General features: G+C 42.5%; 1 protein-coding gene across 15 annotated transcripts in view; it reads left to right on the top strand.

The window, feature by feature from the left end:
* Positions 1–17,424, top strand: part of WNK2 (WNK lysine deficient protein kinase 2) — a 198,221-nt gene that overhangs the window by 48,750 nt on the left and 132,047 nt on the right. For all 15 annotated transcript variants that reach the window (XM_075938943.2, XM_075938942.2, XM_089781184.1 and 12 more), the window contains exons 3-5: positions 10,947–11,119; positions 12,132–12,352; positions 15,731–15,888. In XM_075938943.2, coding sequence (XP_075795058.2) covers positions 10,947–11,119; positions 12,132–12,352; positions 15,731–15,888 — 552 coding nt within the window. The remainder of the gene's footprint in view (positions 1–10,946; positions 11,120–12,131; positions 12,353–15,730; positions 15,889–17,424) is intronic.

The raw sequence follows: 17,424 nt of genomic DNA, 5'->3' as shown, positions 1-17,424 counted from the left end.
AATATCATGGAAGAATACAGCCCTTGACCTCTTACCAAATTTTTGAAGTGGCCCCTCATAAAAAATTACTGCCTTAGAGCATGTGACAGACATTTTCCCAATGGTTTATGCAACTGTTTGAGAGATAGCGGGGGAACAGTAGGAATTGGATTTCCTGGGTTCTCTTTAATGGCTCTGAGGAGCAGAGTGTGTGGTTCACTGGTTAGAGCCGTGGTTACATAGTGGTTGGCACATTCATTCTAAAAGTCAGTGTGACTGATACTTATTCTGTCATATTAGATTCTGGCTTCTTGTCTCTGTCTTGCCTGATGTGATTTTATGCAACCTTTGTTATCTTATTTGGAAAATGGGTAAAGGTAAGGGTATGAAGCCTTGGCTAATAAGGGTTGTGAATTATATAGAAATATTAACACTCCGTTTCAGAGGAGACCAGAACATGTGGCTTTCAAGTCAGTGCACTATTCTTTTGGTCTAAGAGTAGCTAACAAAGAATCTTTCCTAATATGTTGGCAGGCATGAGATGGCAAATTCTTAGATGTCATACCAGTCGATGATGCTTAGCAGGTGATACAATCAGTGTTAAAAGACCATTTTATCTCAAGGCTAAGAAGAATATTACGAACGCTCTTTTTAAACATGGGCTTGCTCTACAATATCCCCTGCCGTCAATCTAATCTACGTGACTTCAGCTATGCAAATAGCCTTGCTGCAGTTGACATACTTACAGTGTTATCTTATGTGTGGTAAGGTTGGCAGAACCTGCTCTCCTGTTGATGCCAGCTACTATTCTTATCCTGGTAGAGATTGTTGTCGAGAGGAGCGTGCTCGGAGATTGACTTATGTCTAAATAGGAATGTAAAAGAATAGTCGAATAGTCAATTACCTGCATTTCTCTCTCCCTTGCTGCCTCTATATCAGAAGCTACATTTAAAAGGCAGAAGCGCAGTGCTGGGTTCTTCCTACATTTCAAAGGCGGGGCTGGTGCGAGCTCAGTCCTGGCTAACCCTGCTGTGGCTCTCCAGTTTAAATGTAGTAGGAGCCGGACTGCTGTACATTTAAACTGCAGAGCTGCAGCGGGGGTAGCAAACTCCTCCCCTCCCGCCCGTTATCGACTACTCAAGTGATCGATGAAAATTCCATCGACTACTTGATTAGCAGATTAATCGCAATTTAACATCCCTAGTCTAAACAGGCATGATAAATTGATGGCCAGTGAATCAATTGCTAAAACGTTGATTCCTGATCGTGGTGGATCTTTCTTCTGCTTCTGAATAGAACTTTATAGTTATTTAAATAACAGCCTCTGCATCACTGCTTCAGTCACTAGCAAGATTTTGAGAAACACTGCTCTAATCTAAGGCAGAAAGAGCCATGGTAGGGGGCTGCTGATCTGCTGACACTCTTGCAGAGTGCGTTAGATGTGAGGGAAGAAGTAGGGTGACCATATTTTCCAAAGGAAAAAAAATGGGTCATACTGCGGGGCTGGCAGCTGTCGACTTGAGCCCTTGCCCACTGAGAGCTGGCCTGAACTAGGGATATAATGGTGTAGTTCAGTGGTCTCCAGCCTTTTTACACCAAGATCACGTTTTAAATGACAGACCAAGCCAAGATCTACTGCCCCTTCCCTTCCTTGAAGCCCCGCCCTTTCCTTGAAGCCCTGCCCTCTCAATTCTCCTCCTCTCCATCACTTGCTATCCTCAATCCTTATACTGCTGCTTTAAAAAAAAAATCGTCTGTAGGAAGAGGTTTTTCCAACATGTGGCCTGTTTAGACTAGACCAAATGTCAGAAAAAAAACCCTTCTTTTGGAAGCCCCCTTATTCCTTGTGGAAAGAAGAGTATAGGGGTGACCGAAAGAGCCTGTTTGCTCTTCCACTAAAAAAGCAGAAGAGCAAACGCAACCCTGGATGCAGAAAAGTTTTTCTGGGATATCTCCAGAATCCTGAAAAACTCCTGCAGTCTAGCCGGACCCTCACTGGGTTGAGACAGGATGTGTAGTCTCTAGGGTGGGAATGAGGGATTTGGGTGTGGGAAGGGGTTAGCAGTGCAAGCTCTGGGAAGGAATCTGGATGCAGGAGGAGGTGGAGAAGGGGACGCTGGCTCGGGGAGGGGGCTCCAGGCCGGGCATTGTTGGGGTCAGATGTAGAGTTAGGATACTAAACAAGCCACAGGCTTGTGGATGTGAGGGTGCAGGAATTTGGGTTGGGGTATGTGAGGGGCTCGAGCAGGGGGTTCCAGTGTTTGATAGGCTCAGATCTAGGGTCTGGGGAAGGGGGAATGTAGGAGTGGTTGTGGCCAGATCGGGGCTTGGCCCCAACTGGGGGTTTGTTGGCCAGGCTTCATTTTTAAATAAAATACTAAAACAAAAAGTTTCTGCATTGCCTTTATTTATGAGAATGGCAGGAAACCTGCCTTGAGTCAGGGGTCACTGACCCATAGAAAAGTCATTCAGGAGCAGGGGACACAGTATTAGGGAGGGGTGCTAGTGGGTTCTGGGGCAGGGAACAGGGTGCCAGTGGGGGAAGGAGAAAAGGGGCAGGGTGCCAGAAGGACAGGTTTCTGCAGGAGGAAGAGGAGGACAGGTTTCTGTACTGGGGAAGGCAGGGGGACAGGTTTCTGCAGTAGGAGATATGGTGCCAGAGGGAACTGGTTTCTGCAGGGGGGGCAGGATGCCGGGGGGCAGGTTTCTGCGGGGGGGGGGGGCAGGTTTCTGCAGTGGGGTGGGGGGGCAAGGGAGAGGGAACAGGAGGGCGGGGGACAGGTTTGGGGCAGGGGAGAGAGAACAAGGTTGGGGGCAGGGAGTTCCCTACACCAGCCACAGAGGGAAACCTCTGACCCGTGCTTCCCCCGGACTGAGCGCAGGGCAGCCGGGCTGGAGCGAAGAGAAGTGTCTGCCCGGCCAGCTGGCCATGACGCTCAGGCAGGATGCCCCACGCTCCACATGGGCAGGCACAGAGGAGAAGCCGCCCGATCAGCTGGAGCACGGGGCAGCGGAGTATAAATTGGAGATTTGTCATTTATTCCCAAATATTTCAATTACTCTTAATAATCATGGGCAAGTCACTTAAACTTTCTCTGGCAGTTTCCCCATCTGTAAAACACGGATAATATGCTCTCTTATTTATAAATGTGTTTTGAGATATACCAATTTATTATCGTATTCATTTTCTAGGATGAGTATTAGACAGTGACAGATAGGAACTCAGTTTCACCACTGGAAAAATAAAGCCTTCTCCTCTTCCTGTATGACATATGAGGACTTTAGTCAGAGCTTATGTGTTCCAGATGGTGGAGATACTAGCAAAACAAGGTTTCCTACTGTTAATTGGGGTGTCATTCTCAGAAATCTAATATGTAAGACTCAGTCTGTCCTTTAATTTTATTAATGGGGTTTGGTACTAATTCCAACCATAGCCAATGTGCAGCACTTGGAAATTTAATAATGGTGAATGTTAAGTTGGCAAAAAGAAATCCTGGTTGGCATGAAAGCCCAGTATGATTGTCTGGGAGGAGAGAGTAACACGTGTTACAAATGGTTGACTGACTTTCACAAATCCAATTTACAAATAGCAAATGCAATTTGTTCCATGACTCAAAACAGCATTTTGTCTAAATCCCCGATAACTTACTCTGAAACAGAGCCTACTCTGACAAGTGCTACGTGATAAATAGAATAATAATTTGGGTATTCTGTCCGAAAGGTAAATGGCGATCACTTGTTCAGTGACATATCTTGCCAATGTAAGTGCATTTGTTATGTTCAGAATTAAAGGGGAAAAAGAGAATGAGAAAATAAATATAGAAAAGGGTATTTGTAACTTTTCACTATTAGCTTTTTTTTTCTTGTTTCATAGTGGAAGGATACATTACATACATTCCTTTTAAGTAGTTTGAAGTTAACAGTTAGAAGCATACTCTTAAAAACAATAAACTACACTGTGTTGTATAGGCTCTTGTATCATAATTAAGTGATTGTAGGTACAGCACCTGAGAGAGTCTAACAGCCTATTTATGCACACTGTGTCGTGGCTTACTGCTGCAGTGGCACTCCATAAATATTTAGCAGCAGCAAAATAGGAGAAGAATAAAAATATATAATTAAAAATTAATAAAAGCAACGAGGAGTCCTGTGGCACCTTATAGATTAACAGATTTATTGGATCATAAGCTTTCATGGACAAAGACCCACTTCGTCAGATGTATGTAGTGGAAATACCAGGGGCAGCTATAAATATACAGTCATAAGAAAAGAGTACCAATCAAGAGTAAAGATGGAGATAACAAGGTCAATTCAGTCAGGGAGGATGTTTTTTTGTTGCAGGATGGCTACCTTTAAATCTGCTACTGTGTGTCCAGGGAGATTGAAGTGTTCTCCTACCGGTTTTTGTATATTACCATTCCTAGTATCTGATTTGTGTCCATTTATTCTTTTATGTAAGGACTGTCCAGTTTGGCTGATGTATATCATAGAATACTAGGACTGGAAGGGACCTCGAGAGGTCATCAAGTCCAGTCCCCTGCCCCCATGGCAGGACCAAATACTGTCTAGACCATCCCTGATAGACATTTATCTAACCTACTCTTAAATATCTCCAGAGATGGGGATTCCACAACCTCCCTGGTCCTGTGATGGTGTTGCTGGTGTATATATGTGGGCAGAGTTGGCACCGAGGTTTGTTGCATGGATTGGTTCCAGAGTTAGAGTTTCTGTTGTCTATACACCACACCACAGATTTAAAGGTAGTCATCCTGCAACAAAAAACTTCAAGAACAGACTTCAAGGAGAAACTGCTGAGCTACAGTTCATCTGCAAATTGGACACCATCAGTTTAGGATTAAACAAAGACTGTGAATGGCTAGCCAAATACAAAAGCAGTTTCTCCTCTCTTGGTGTTCACACTTCCACATCAGCTGCTAGAAGTGGGCCTCATCCTCCCTAACTGAACTGACCTTGTTATCTCCAGCCTTACTCTTGATTGGTACTCTTTTCTTATGTCTGTATTTTTATAGCTGCCCCTGGTTTTTCCACTACATGCATCTGATGAAGTGGGTCTTTGCTCATGAAAGCTTATGCTTCCAATAAATCTGTTAGTCTATAAGGTGCCAAAGAACTCCTTGTCGCTTTTGCAGATCCAAACTAACACGGCTACCCCTCTGATACTTAAAAACTAATACAAATCGTGAACTTGGGGTAAGGTAGATAGGCATGGATTATTGAGACGACACCTGCAAAGATGTCTTAAATCATTCTGTACAATACCGTTTTGTGTTGGTTTCCGTGGACATCTCTGCTAAGAGTAGGAATTTGCTTTTGCCTTGTGTTTTATAAGGCTTAGTATCTTCAGTGCTATTATTACCAGTTAAACAAGCTTGTTTAAACAGCAAACTTGTTTCAAGATTGTGCATTCAGAGTTTATTTTAAAACAGAGGTGTCTTACATTGTATGTGCAAGAAAATTTACTGTTCTACAGAAAACAGATAACTTGTGTTATACATGCAGTCCCCGGGTTACGTACAAAATAGGGACTGTAGGTTTGTTCTTAAGTTGAATTTGTATGTAAGTCGGAACTGGTACATATTGTAGGGGAAACTCTAGCCAAACATTTCTCCAGAGCTCAGTTTTATTCTCCCACACCTCACTTCCCTCAGTCCTTTATTCTCAAGCTGAGGTGTCTGCTGAGAAAAGCTGCTCCGCGTCTCCCTGGTCTGCTGGGTGGGGCGCTAGCTTTGTGTCTCCCTGGTCTGATGGGGGAAAAGCAGCTAGTGCGGGGTTGCCTCACCCCGTTTGTAAGTAGGGATCCGATGTAAGTCGGATCCATGTAACCCGGGGACTGCCTGTAACTACTCTTGCTATGGTACTGGAGCTCTGATTATGGAACAAATTCTGCTCTGAATTAGGGATGTAAGCGACTAGTCAACTATCCGATAAGCAGGGCTCGCCAAACTATGGCGAGCTCCGCTCGCCAGCCACGCTGTCTGGCGATCTGCGCATGCACAGATCGTTCTGCACATGTGCAGATCGCCGGAACCTGGCTCTTCTGGGTTACAATCTACTTGCCACGGGCGAGTAGATTGTATAACTTGTCGAGCCCCGCCGATAAGCATAAGCTTATCAAATAGTCTACTAGTTGCTTCCCCTCCCCCTTGCAGCCTCTATCAGAGAGATGCAGCGAAGTGCTGGAGCAGGAGCTAGTGCTTGGGGGAGCCAGCTTAAAAGCTGGTTTTCCCCCCAGCACCGTCTCTGCAGGCGGGCAGAGGAAGCAGGGGGGTAGTGAGGACCCAGTGCGAGCTGGGAATCAGCGGACTCTGTGACTCTGCTTTTTAAATGTATTAGGAGCATGTCAGCTCTTAATACGTTTAAAAGGCTGGTTTCAGTGAGGGGGACCCAATGTGAGCCGGGAAGGTCCTCCCTGGTGTGCTTCAGCCTTTTAAATGTATTAAGAGCTTGTTGGCTCTTAATACATTTAAAAGGCAGACCTGCAGCATGGTTAGCTCCTGGGGCTCCCCCGCTTATCGACTAATCAACGGAAATTCCATTGACTAGTCGATTAGTTGATTAAATTTAACATCTCTACTTTGAATCATTGTAAGTTTATCATTTAGAATAATCTCTTGATAAATATGTATGAAATGCCTCTCTTTAATGCATACTTTAGAGTCTATGAAAGAGAAGAATCTAGCCAAGTCTCTAATTTAGCTTTTTAAAACAAGTCTGAAGGGAGGAACTCTTACGTTATTTTGCTTTACTGATTCATTTAAAATTTTATCTAGAAATGTTGAACCAAGGATTACTGTATGTAATAGCTTTGAACTTTTGAAGGTTAAAGTTATTTTAGAAACATTGGTGCTATGCAGGAGTGTTGAGAGGCTTTCAATTATTTTAAACTTCTGTCCTGCAGAGCCAAGATTTTCTGTCCCAGTATAGTGAGATTCAAAGGAGGAAGGAGCCAAGAAACTCAGACACCTTATAAGGAGATGAAGAGTATAGTTGTGTGTAAAATCATATCTGTGTCTCCCAATTCACACTGAAAACACATTGTCCAAGTATTTTAGAGTCTCGTGATTTTTTGGAAACTCATAGTACAAATCTCTAGGATAAAATCAATAAAGTGAAAATAGAGGAAGTAGTGCGCTTGTATTTAACTCAGGATTACTCTTCTATTTTGTTGGGTACGAAGAGGGCTGTCAGACTGTTTTGTCTATTTGCATCACTATACCTTGTCAGTACCCATTTTTGTAGCAGCTGATGCTAAAGAAAGGAGGAGGGATTGGAATAAAATGAGGCAAAGGGAAAATCGAGTTGCATCTCTCATGGCTGCAGAGGATGAACTGAGGCAATAAGTGGCTGGCAGTATAAGAGGGTCATGCACTCTCTGTACAGTGGTGTTCGGGGCAGGGGAAGGTGAGACTAAGCCTCAAAGTGAGGTTAAGGGGCACTTTGTAAGGGCCTACGGAGGTTTGAGGAGGCTGTCTGCTTAGCCTTCTTCCCACCAACTTGGGCTGTGCGCTGAGCAGAGAGTTCCTCTGAAAACAGGATTGCAGTCTGAGGGGAAGTGCTGCATAGTCACTCAATGTGAGGCTCCTAGATAGGAGTAAATTGCCTGTAATGAACTCCTTGCCTAACCCTAGTTTATTCAGTTCACATCCGAATTTGTCACAAATGCTCCCTGATTTTGGACTCCCAACTTGAGACCTAATATCTGATATTCCAGGGTTCTGTTTGCTTTGGTAGTTTCCAAACACTTTTGTAGAATTAGTTAGCTCGAGCGTCACCTCAGCATAGGATCTCCTCCCTCTGATCATGTGACTTTTCTGAAAGCTTGAAACACCAAGCCTAAAACTGTAGTTTCACCTTAATTAAAACTTTGTCTTGTGTGGATTGTACAGTCTGAGAATATGTGCTTACAACCTCAGTAAAGATTTTTTTGGCTTCCCAATGAAGTTTGAGTGAGTGTTATTGTTAAAACAACTAGGGTAGGTTCTTTCCTGCCTTGAAGTAGAAAACAGATTAATTTTTAAGCCCTCTTAAAAAGATCCTGTGCTTTTGCCAACAACTTGTGGGTCAACTTGAGCCTGATGGAATTTGAGCAGCTCTTACAAAGACTGTACACAATATCGGTTTGAAGTACGCACAGTGGGACTGGTTGACCCAGACCCGGAGCGTTCTTGACTTATCACTGCGCTTGCCGTTCAAGTGCTGGCAAATTGGCACTGGCTCCCTTCTGAGGCTGAGGCAGATCCAGGAAGCATCAGAAATTGTGTTGCTGCTTATTAGAACTTATGTTTTCTTTTGATTTAAAAATATGTTCTGTAAAGAGCATGAAATATGGAGATGGTTTGAAGGGAGAAAGGCGGGTCAGGCTCTTTTGTCCAATTCAAAATGTGTGTGGTTCTTTGTTAAGTGTTCATTGCTGAATACTTTTAACTGAGTCTTCTGTTCCAATGCACTTGGACACGTGTTTGGGTAACACTTAAATTTAGTCACAACCTATGTAAGGGTGGAAGATTCCCCAGGATTCTCAGAAACCTAAAAGTTAGACTCAAAGAACACTGATTTGTTTTTAAAAATGTAGAAATGTTTTGTAAAATTGCCAGCTTTGTTACTGTCCTCTTCTCTGCTCCCGGCTTGAACCTTCCTTCCCTTATATGCCTTTCCTGACTCTCAGGGAATTTCTCCCTTTCCTCTTTAATTGGAGTGTGGCTGATTTATTCTACAGGGCTTAAATTAAAAGGAAACTCAGCGGTAGGGGAAGGACCAGTGAGGTTGAAAGCAATTGTCAGACTCTTCAGCGCAGGCTTGCTGAGCCCCATTTTTTAGCTTTCTTTCAAAGTGGTTTGATACGGAATAGCAGCAGGGGCGCCTCGTTACTGCCAATTGTAGTTAATGTGGTGGATGTCCGGCTGTCACTGGTAGAAGGGCCGTGAGTGTGAGGCTGCAGCATAGCTTGTAATAAGGATCTCTCCCCTCCCCCATGAAGAAGATTGGTTGCCCTGGGCAACATTAGTAGGAGTAGTAACATTGATGCTGCCCAGTAAAATTTAGAGAATTAAAATCTGCTGAGCAGCTGAATTGGCACATCTAGCAATCCTAGGAAAATTTAAGTGTTTCCTCCCCCTCTCCATCTCTTGGAAAGTAGACTTTCTTCTCTCTGTCTAAGGCAATAAGATGAGTTAAAACATGAAGCAAGTCTTGGCCAGGATTTTCTGAAAAATCTCTGCCAGGATAAAGCCAGTTTGTCTCTAGCCATGAGAATTCTTATTACCGCGTGGAATCGTTTTCACTGCAGATGCAGGGAGACGGTATCAACACGTCAATGGCATTATCTCCTTCAGAGTCTCAGTTAAAAATAAGCCGAGTGGCAATTTAATTCACTAAGTGCATATTATTATCTACATGCCTCTAAGGTTGCTGAGGAAAGTAAAATGTCTGAGTTTGAAAAATGAACTAATTTTGGGCCTGATAAATGCAGTGGCTTGTTAGCCCTGAGTTTGGTCAGTAAGAGACAGCTCTGCCTTTTAAAGAGCTAAGGAGTTTTATTTCTAGGGCAGTAAACTGGAGTGATCTTAATCTGCTTTACAGTCCATGGGAGAGAAACTGGCCACAGGTTATCATATAGTACCAAAGGGGTGCTCCCAGCTAGAGTAAATGTTTAGGCTTTTTTATGACTTATGAAGGAGACGCTAAAGATTTTTTTCAGGGTTTCTCTGACTTGCCCCTTGGGTACATTGGAGCCAGTGGGTTCCCTCCACCAACTGGCCTGTCATATAGGATAATGCTTCTTCTCCCTGTCTCAATTTATCTATATCCTAAAAACATGAGGGTGTTGAAATCCTACAATGGGAAGTGGGTTGGTTTAGGTATCCCTGAAGGAGCCGCAGTCCTCTTCCCCTGCTAATCCAACAAAAGCTCGTCTGCCTTTATGACTGCAGGAGTACCTTTTTCCCCAACAGATTTTTTTCTTTTTTACCTTTTTTCTTTCTACTTACACTTCATAAAAGCTGGAAGGTTGAACTGAAGAACTAGTAAATTAACAGCACCCCAAGAGCCTAGATGGTGACTGTTTTAAGATTAAGGCGTTCCTTTAAACTCTTGCACCTGTTTATCTTCAAGGTCTAAACGTTTGCTAACCATTAAATATCTTTGTCTTTTCAATTAAGATGCCAGATTTTAAACATCCTAGAGACATCTCAGATTCTCCAGGAAGATTGAGTTTGTTGTTCCTGATATTTCTGATCTTAAAAACAGGCAAACATTTTCAGGTGCCTTTTTACATCACAAAAGATAAAGGCATAAAGTCATTTTAAATGTTTGGTTTTTTTTGGAAGGGCTGGAGGGGGGGGGGGGATCAAATTTAGTGAAAAATAGCTTGGAAGAAGATGCATAATTGTGATTAGCAGAAAATTTGACACATTCTTTTTTGAGGTGGCATTGTCTAGATTGTTTCCATAGCAATGGAAAAGACATTCTTAAGGAGGAATTTACCCTTTTTATTCACTGATATGCAGATTACAGGCCTGATCTCTTTAAAGTCTTGAGCATTCTCAATTGTAAAAGATATCCACGGGAGTTGTGGGGTACTCCACACATCTGAAAATCAGGCCTTGCATTTCTGACTCCAGTCTTTCAAGTTAACTGTACTTACTTGGTTCAGTTGTGGGATTTTAGGGGGGGCCTTAGAAAGTGAAAATGGAAATCAAAGGCACTTATGTTGCACAGCACAGACACTTCTTGGAGACAGGGCTACTTGTCTTTCAGCTCAGCTCTGAGATACAATTTAATGATGACAAGCACTAGATTTGAAGTTGTTATAATTTTTATAATAATCATGGTTGACCTGATCTTAAAATAAACCTAGCATAATCAAAACTATAGTAAATGACTTACAGAGTTTTAAAAAAGAAAAAAAAGTGTTAATCCATTCTAATAATGCTTGTTTTGGATTGTAGGACAGAAAATTGACAAAAATAGAAAGACAAAGATTTAAGGAGGAAGCAGAAATGTTGAAAGGTCTTCAGCATCCAAATATTGTTAGATTTTACGACTTTTGGGAATCCTGTGTAAAAGGAAAAAAATGTATTGTATTGGTTACTGAATTGATGACCTCTGGAACGCTAAAAACGTGAGTACTATACTCCTAGTGACATATCTAAGAATAGTTGCCAACATTCTTGGGGAAACACAGCTATAGGTAGTTAGAAGAAAAGGCATTTGAAGACCAAAAGCTGATTGGTTCTCTCCCTTCAGTCATTTGTCCCTGTGTTTGCACTCTGTTGATTTGAAAACAGAATTTCAGCACCTTTTTGTTTTTTCCCTCCTGATCTGCTGTTTCAGTTATGTAACTATCAGCAGTTCTCGCCTTTGTTTTCCAATATGCACATGAAGCTCTGCTTGAATATGTCAGGTTGCAGTTTGTTTTGGTTTGATTTTTTGGGGGGTGGGGGTTGGTATTTGTGGTTTGTATTATGAAACTGCAATAAAAGAGCTCTTTAGCTGGAATTTCATTTTTTGAAGCAAGAGCTGCTCCAGGTTATCTCATAAACAGCACTAATTAATAGCTTATGGTACTGACACTTGTTCAGTTGGCTATAAAGCAGTTGGCACAAACTTCAGAACAGATTTTCATCCCTGATGGGAGTAATACACATCACTGCACATCTCCAACGTGCCACTCTGCAAGCACAAGTAGGTTTTACGTTCCACCTGAACATACCTTCCATATCTAAAGTAAAGACCTGTGTTTCAAACGAATGCTAAAAATGCAGGTCTGCGGTACAAAGGAGATTTCCATATTGTACTGATCTGCATACTTAAAACACGTTCTAGCATAGAACTCTGCATAAAATAAATTGCTTTACTATTATACTTTCATACACCTAAATTTTGGTGGTATTTGTACCTGGGAAGCTTAATACAATAATTAACTTATTTCCAAAAAATTAAATGTCTTGGTTCCTCCTTTAGAGAGCACAATTTCCTTTTACCACGGTGCTGGTTTTGAACTGCTGTTGGTATCTGAGGTGAATTTTTATTCAAAACAAGTGCACAATTTTGTCCATTGTAAAACCTTTAGAGTTTTAGAGAATGCTTTCTTTTTCTTTATACCTACTGCTGTGTGTGTGTTTTTGCTGCAGGTATCTGAAAAGATTCAAAGTGATGAAACCAAAAGTTCTTCGTAGCTGGTGCCGACAAATCCTGAAAGGTCTACTTTTCTTGCACACAAGAACACCACCAATCATTCACAGAGACCTAAAATGCGACAATATTTTTATTACGGGACCGACTGGGTCTGTGAAAATAGGAGACTTAGGTCTGGCAACCCTCAAAAGAGCTTCATTTGCCAAAAGTGTAATAGGTAAGTTCTGTTCTGCATTTCTGCCCTTCTTGTCCTGATTTGGTGGTGGTGTGTTCTTATTTGCACTGTTTGTTTGTATGATTTTAGTTTATGTAACCCACATATCTTCTGGGCATGGTTCACTCTCCTAAGCAGTAGCACTTAGACCACTTACAGAGGGCGAGAGAGAAAATAAGTCTCCTCTACAGCCTTAGTTGAGAGCCAGCTGGCTTTATAGCTCAAGCTGTAGGGGCTTATGGGCAAAGCTCTAGAGGTCCCAGGTTTGGTTCCACCCATCAACATGACATTCATACCAGGGGTGGACAAGATATGACCTACAGACTGAATCTGGCCTCAGGCACAGAGCAGCTCCTACCACTTTGAGGAGGAGGCTTTGCATGCTATCCCCCCAGCAAAATCTATCAGCTCCTGCTGGTTAGAAACTGGTCAATGGGAGTTAAGAAATTTTGCTGGGGAGGGGACAGTATGTGAAGCCTCTCTTCCTGCCCCTCTCCTTCCACGCCTGGAGAAGAGAGCCTCAGCCAGCCATTGTGAGCAGCCTGGGACTGTGCCTCTGGGGTCCTGTAGGGCTGCTGTTTGGGAGCCATTAAGGTAAGTGCCTCCCGGCTAGAGCCTACCTCTTTTGCTACCACCCCCTCTTTTTCCAGGTCATCACCCAAATCCTGTGCACCCTCTCTCCCCCAGGTCACAAGTGAAACAGAGATCTGTAAAAACAGTAAGTTCTCTTGGTTTGAAACTTTCACACTATATGTGTGTCACCGGCTCAAAAGAGTAGAACGCCTAGAGCACATAAACACGTGACTTCAGATATATGCATGCTTCAAAGACCTTGCAAATCAGGTCTTCATCCTACAAAATACCTAGTGCTTGTTACTTCTGAGTATGCCCATTGACTCGTAAGAGCCAGAACTATACCAGATAGCAAAGATCTGGTCTTAATGCCAGTACCCTTCCCCAAACGTATTCTAAAACTTAGTGGAAATCACTTGTCTAGAATCCATCTTTAATTGAAAGGCCAAATACATAAGCAGGATCCATGGTAAAGTTCTTCCAGTTTTAACAATTTACCATGTATTAGTTAGTAACACAGGATTTTTAAAAAGTCATTAAGATCAGAGTTTTCAGAAATCTACAAGATTCCAAAAATTCTGTCAGTGGCTTACGGCCAAAAAGAAAAAGGTGTTAAAAAAGAACCCATGTAAATTTTGTTTGAAATTTAAACATGTAGCAGGGTACTACATTATTCTTTCCCCTGCATCATAACTTTCCTGGCATATTTTAGATCTTGTAACTAATGCCAACTCCTCACTCCAGCCTCAACAAGAGAAGGGAAGATCTTTTGGACTAAGCTCCCTGTGATGCATTAATGAGACAACGGAGTTTCTTCAGCAGCACCTCATTTCCCTTTAGCCACATGCCCCCCCATGCCCAGCATACCAGCATCACCCACCTGAAATTTTGGCACCCTCCCCCCATGCAGCCTGCTTCCCCCGACCCTCAGTCCAAGAGAGAGTCCTGTGTTCCTCCCCTGCACAGGCAGCTGCAGCCCAGGTAGAGCTGCTGTGCTGAGACAGAGGGTCTGACTCTTGCAGCTCAGATGGGAGTCAGGACGTCCCAAACAAACTCCCCACCTCCCCAGCACCTTCCCACCCCATCTTTCCCCACCTACCCTGTGCAGTCTGCTCTCCCCAAACCTAGCCCAGCCTTGGGCTTGGGTAGAATCCTGCCTCTTGAGTTGCAGGCAGCAGCAGCTGCAACCCTGCTGAGAGTCAGGAGGACACACCACAAACTCATTCCTTACCCCCACCTCGCCAACGCCAGCACCCTCCTCCCCTCCTATTTTCCCACCTACTCCATCCAGTCTACTCAGTGCGTATCTGCATCCACAGATACAGGCACCAATTTTGTATCTGTGTCGGGCTCTACTTACTCCAACATGAAAGGGCTTTTACTGATATAGTTGGTACCTTTTTTCCAGCAAAAGCACTTTTATGGTGGGATGATCATGTCTACCTTGAGCTTTCTACAGGTATAAAACAGTTATTTTAAAAAAAACAAACCCATAGCTATGCTGGCAAATGTTTTTAATGTAGGTCTGGACTGAGACGCCAATAACGCCAAATCCCAGAAAAGAAGTGAGTTTGACTAGTACCCCAGAGTTCTTGTCTTGATGAAGACTAGAAAATGACATGGGCCATTAGGAGTCCTTCAGAAACCACAATAATTACCAGTACTTCTCTTTTGTTCATAGGTTAAGGTATCTAGAGAAAACAAAGATTCCTTATTGTTTCATTGGTATCCTAGCTGGTAGATATTACTCTTTCTTTTTTTTTTTTTAAGATCTTTGAGCCTATCTAGGTATTTTTCATCTTAAGCACTGCCTTATTCACTCCTCTTGCATCTTCTCTGGCATTTATTTGTTAAGAAAATGATACTGTATTATAGACTCCTACAGCCCAAGTATAAATTATTCCATGACTAGATGCAGTTCCTTGAATAAGTTGTTTGAAGCAAGCCTCAGTGCTAAAGGTATCAATCAGTTCAGCTCTGTTGACTTCACTGTTCAAAATAATTGTTATTTGGGGGCTCTTTGACAAGAGTTAGACAACTGCTGTGACTATTTCCAAGTCTTGATGCTAAGCCTGGGAGTTACTCAGCTAGCACTGATGTCATTACTACCTCTCTTTGTTCTTGATCTGCTGTATAGAAAAGGGAACTTTTGAAGGGATTCTAATGAGCAGTTTGTAATAAAGCTGCTAGTTTCAGTTATGAAAGAGTAAGAAGAGCTTTATATTTGGTTGATCACAGTAGATCAAGTTTCTGCCATCCTAATCTCCACTGAGAATGACCTTCCTCTAGTTCTGTTGGTTTCACTGCAGTGGTGGTAACATCAGGCATAATGCTAGTGTTCTTCTTGCACGTTCTTCATATAAGAACTTGGACTACTGCACATCTCACCAAAAGTTCAACTTGCTAAGTAATTACTGTTTGTTTTGCTGGAAACGAACTGTGAACAGTTTAAACCAGATGTAAAATTTCTTATGTCTTTCCCTTGTCTCTCCCTCGGTCCCCATAATCAATCATTATGTAACTTTCAATTTATGTCCAAGCTCTACACACTGTGTTTCACTTCAGGATTTGCTATTTACTTCTGGAATTCTCTGCATTTCTCACATCATTAGTGGTGAGGGCAGAGTCAGTTATGTTAGGGGTATTTTTTGTTGCAGGGAGGAGTTTTAGTTAACTTTGTTGTTTTAAAATAACCATGCATTTACCTTGCCACAGCTGAAACAGGTATGTTTTTATAGACCAAGAAGAAACTTTACTGAAACATGTTTAGTGTTTGTGTCTAACTTAAATTCTTCTTTTTGTATCTAGGCACTCCAGAATTTATGGCCCCAGAAATGTATGAAGAACACTATGATGAATCAGTTGACGTATATGCTTTTGGAATGTGCATGTTGGAAATGGCTACCTCAGAATACCCCTACTCAGAATGCCAGAATGCTGCTCAGATTTACCGGAAAGTGACCTGTGTAAGTGAGCTTTACTAGGTGCATGTACATTTTTATTCTGAGTTTTTTAAAGACTGGATCTTTCAATCTGAAGCCAGTTAAAGTACTCTCCTAATCTTTTAAACACTATGCTGTTTTGGACTCATCGTGTTGTGGCGGAATACTGACAGGGTAAAATTACACATCTCTTCTTTGGGGAGGCAGAAGATACTTTCAGGATTATTTGGAATGTCTAAAATTGCATTATTGTTACCTAGCATTTGATTTTAATATGGCTGCATAAGATGAATTTTAATAATCTCTCTGTGCTCTTGGGTGACTCTTATTGATTTTTGCCTACAGCAGTCAGAGTAGATGAGAATGGGGGAGTGCTGTATTTCCAAATGGGGACCACCCAGTTTAACCGGACTTCCCACAGTTCCAGAATTGTTCCACATTCTAGGTTGGAAGAACACGGTAATTCCCACATTGCAGCCTCTAAATACTCTCTTAATCTTCCTACATTGTGGCAAAGAATATAATCTGGTTCAGCCTCTTGCCTTATAACAGCCTCTGTCACTGCTCGTCTGTGTAACACGTTGTCTGAAGGTCACTTAGAGGAAGGAGTCCGTGATTAATAGTGTTATAAGTGTCTCTGGGACTCTATAGTGAGTCTCCAGGCATATCACTGGGGACTGTCTCAACTGACTTGATTAGAGGAGAAGAGATCTGAAAGGGAGCCAGGAGCGATCGCTTATACCACTGTATATGATCCTGTACTGGAGATCAAATCCCATGTGTCCTTGTCTATGTGAGTTGACCTGGAAAGTACCTAGAAAAGCTCTGTGACTTTAACGGAGACCTCTAGATCTCTAATTAGTGGAAAATCAAACCTATGTGGAAATGGAAGTTGCCACTTGTACCAGTTCTATCCTGGCATGTTACCGTTAGAGGAAACCACTAATATGGTGGTTTCTACAGATTGTTGGTTGCACTGTTGTAGCTGAATTGACGCCAAAATATTAGAGACACAAGGTGGGTGAAGTCAAATCTGTTATTGGACCTGTTTCTGATGGGAGGAGAGAAGCTTTCAAGTACATAGTTCCTCTGGAGCAGTCTGTATAAACTCCAAAGCTTGTCTCTTTCACCCACAGAAACTGGTCCAATAAAAGAGATCACTTCACTCTCCGTGACTTTTTCCATAATGGAACACATTGGCAGTGAAATACACCCAGCCTTTCTGGCCAGATTACTCCCCCTGGGAAAAGATGAGTTGGGGTCTCTCTCCCTGAGACAGGTGGTTCACCTGGGTTTAAGGAAGGTGAGAATGGTTGCATACCTTCTCTCAAGAATGGGCTGGGAGGAAAAAGCAGCTATGCTGAGAGAGAAGGCTCGAACTGAGCCATGGACAGTGTTGCTTTTTATTTCTAAAGCTGTCTCCAAGTAAGGTGGTGAATATCTACATGGTATGTGGACTGAACCGATTGCTTCTACAGTCTGAAAGCAAGGTCCCAAAAGCACAAGCTAGTCTCTTTCCACTTTCTTCTGATGAACGCTATATGCTGCCGGTCAGAGCTG

Source organism: Pelodiscus sinensis, chromosome 11 (genome assembly GCF_052426305.1).
Source record: "Pelodiscus sinensis isolate ZL-2025 chromosome 11, ASM5242630v1, whole genome shotgun sequence".
NCBI lineage: Eukaryota > Metazoa > Chordata > Testudines > Trionychidae > Pelodiscus > Pelodiscus sinensis.
The sequence above is the reverse complement of the archived record's forward strand: the minus strand, read 5'-3'. Positions and strand labels throughout refer to the sequence as shown.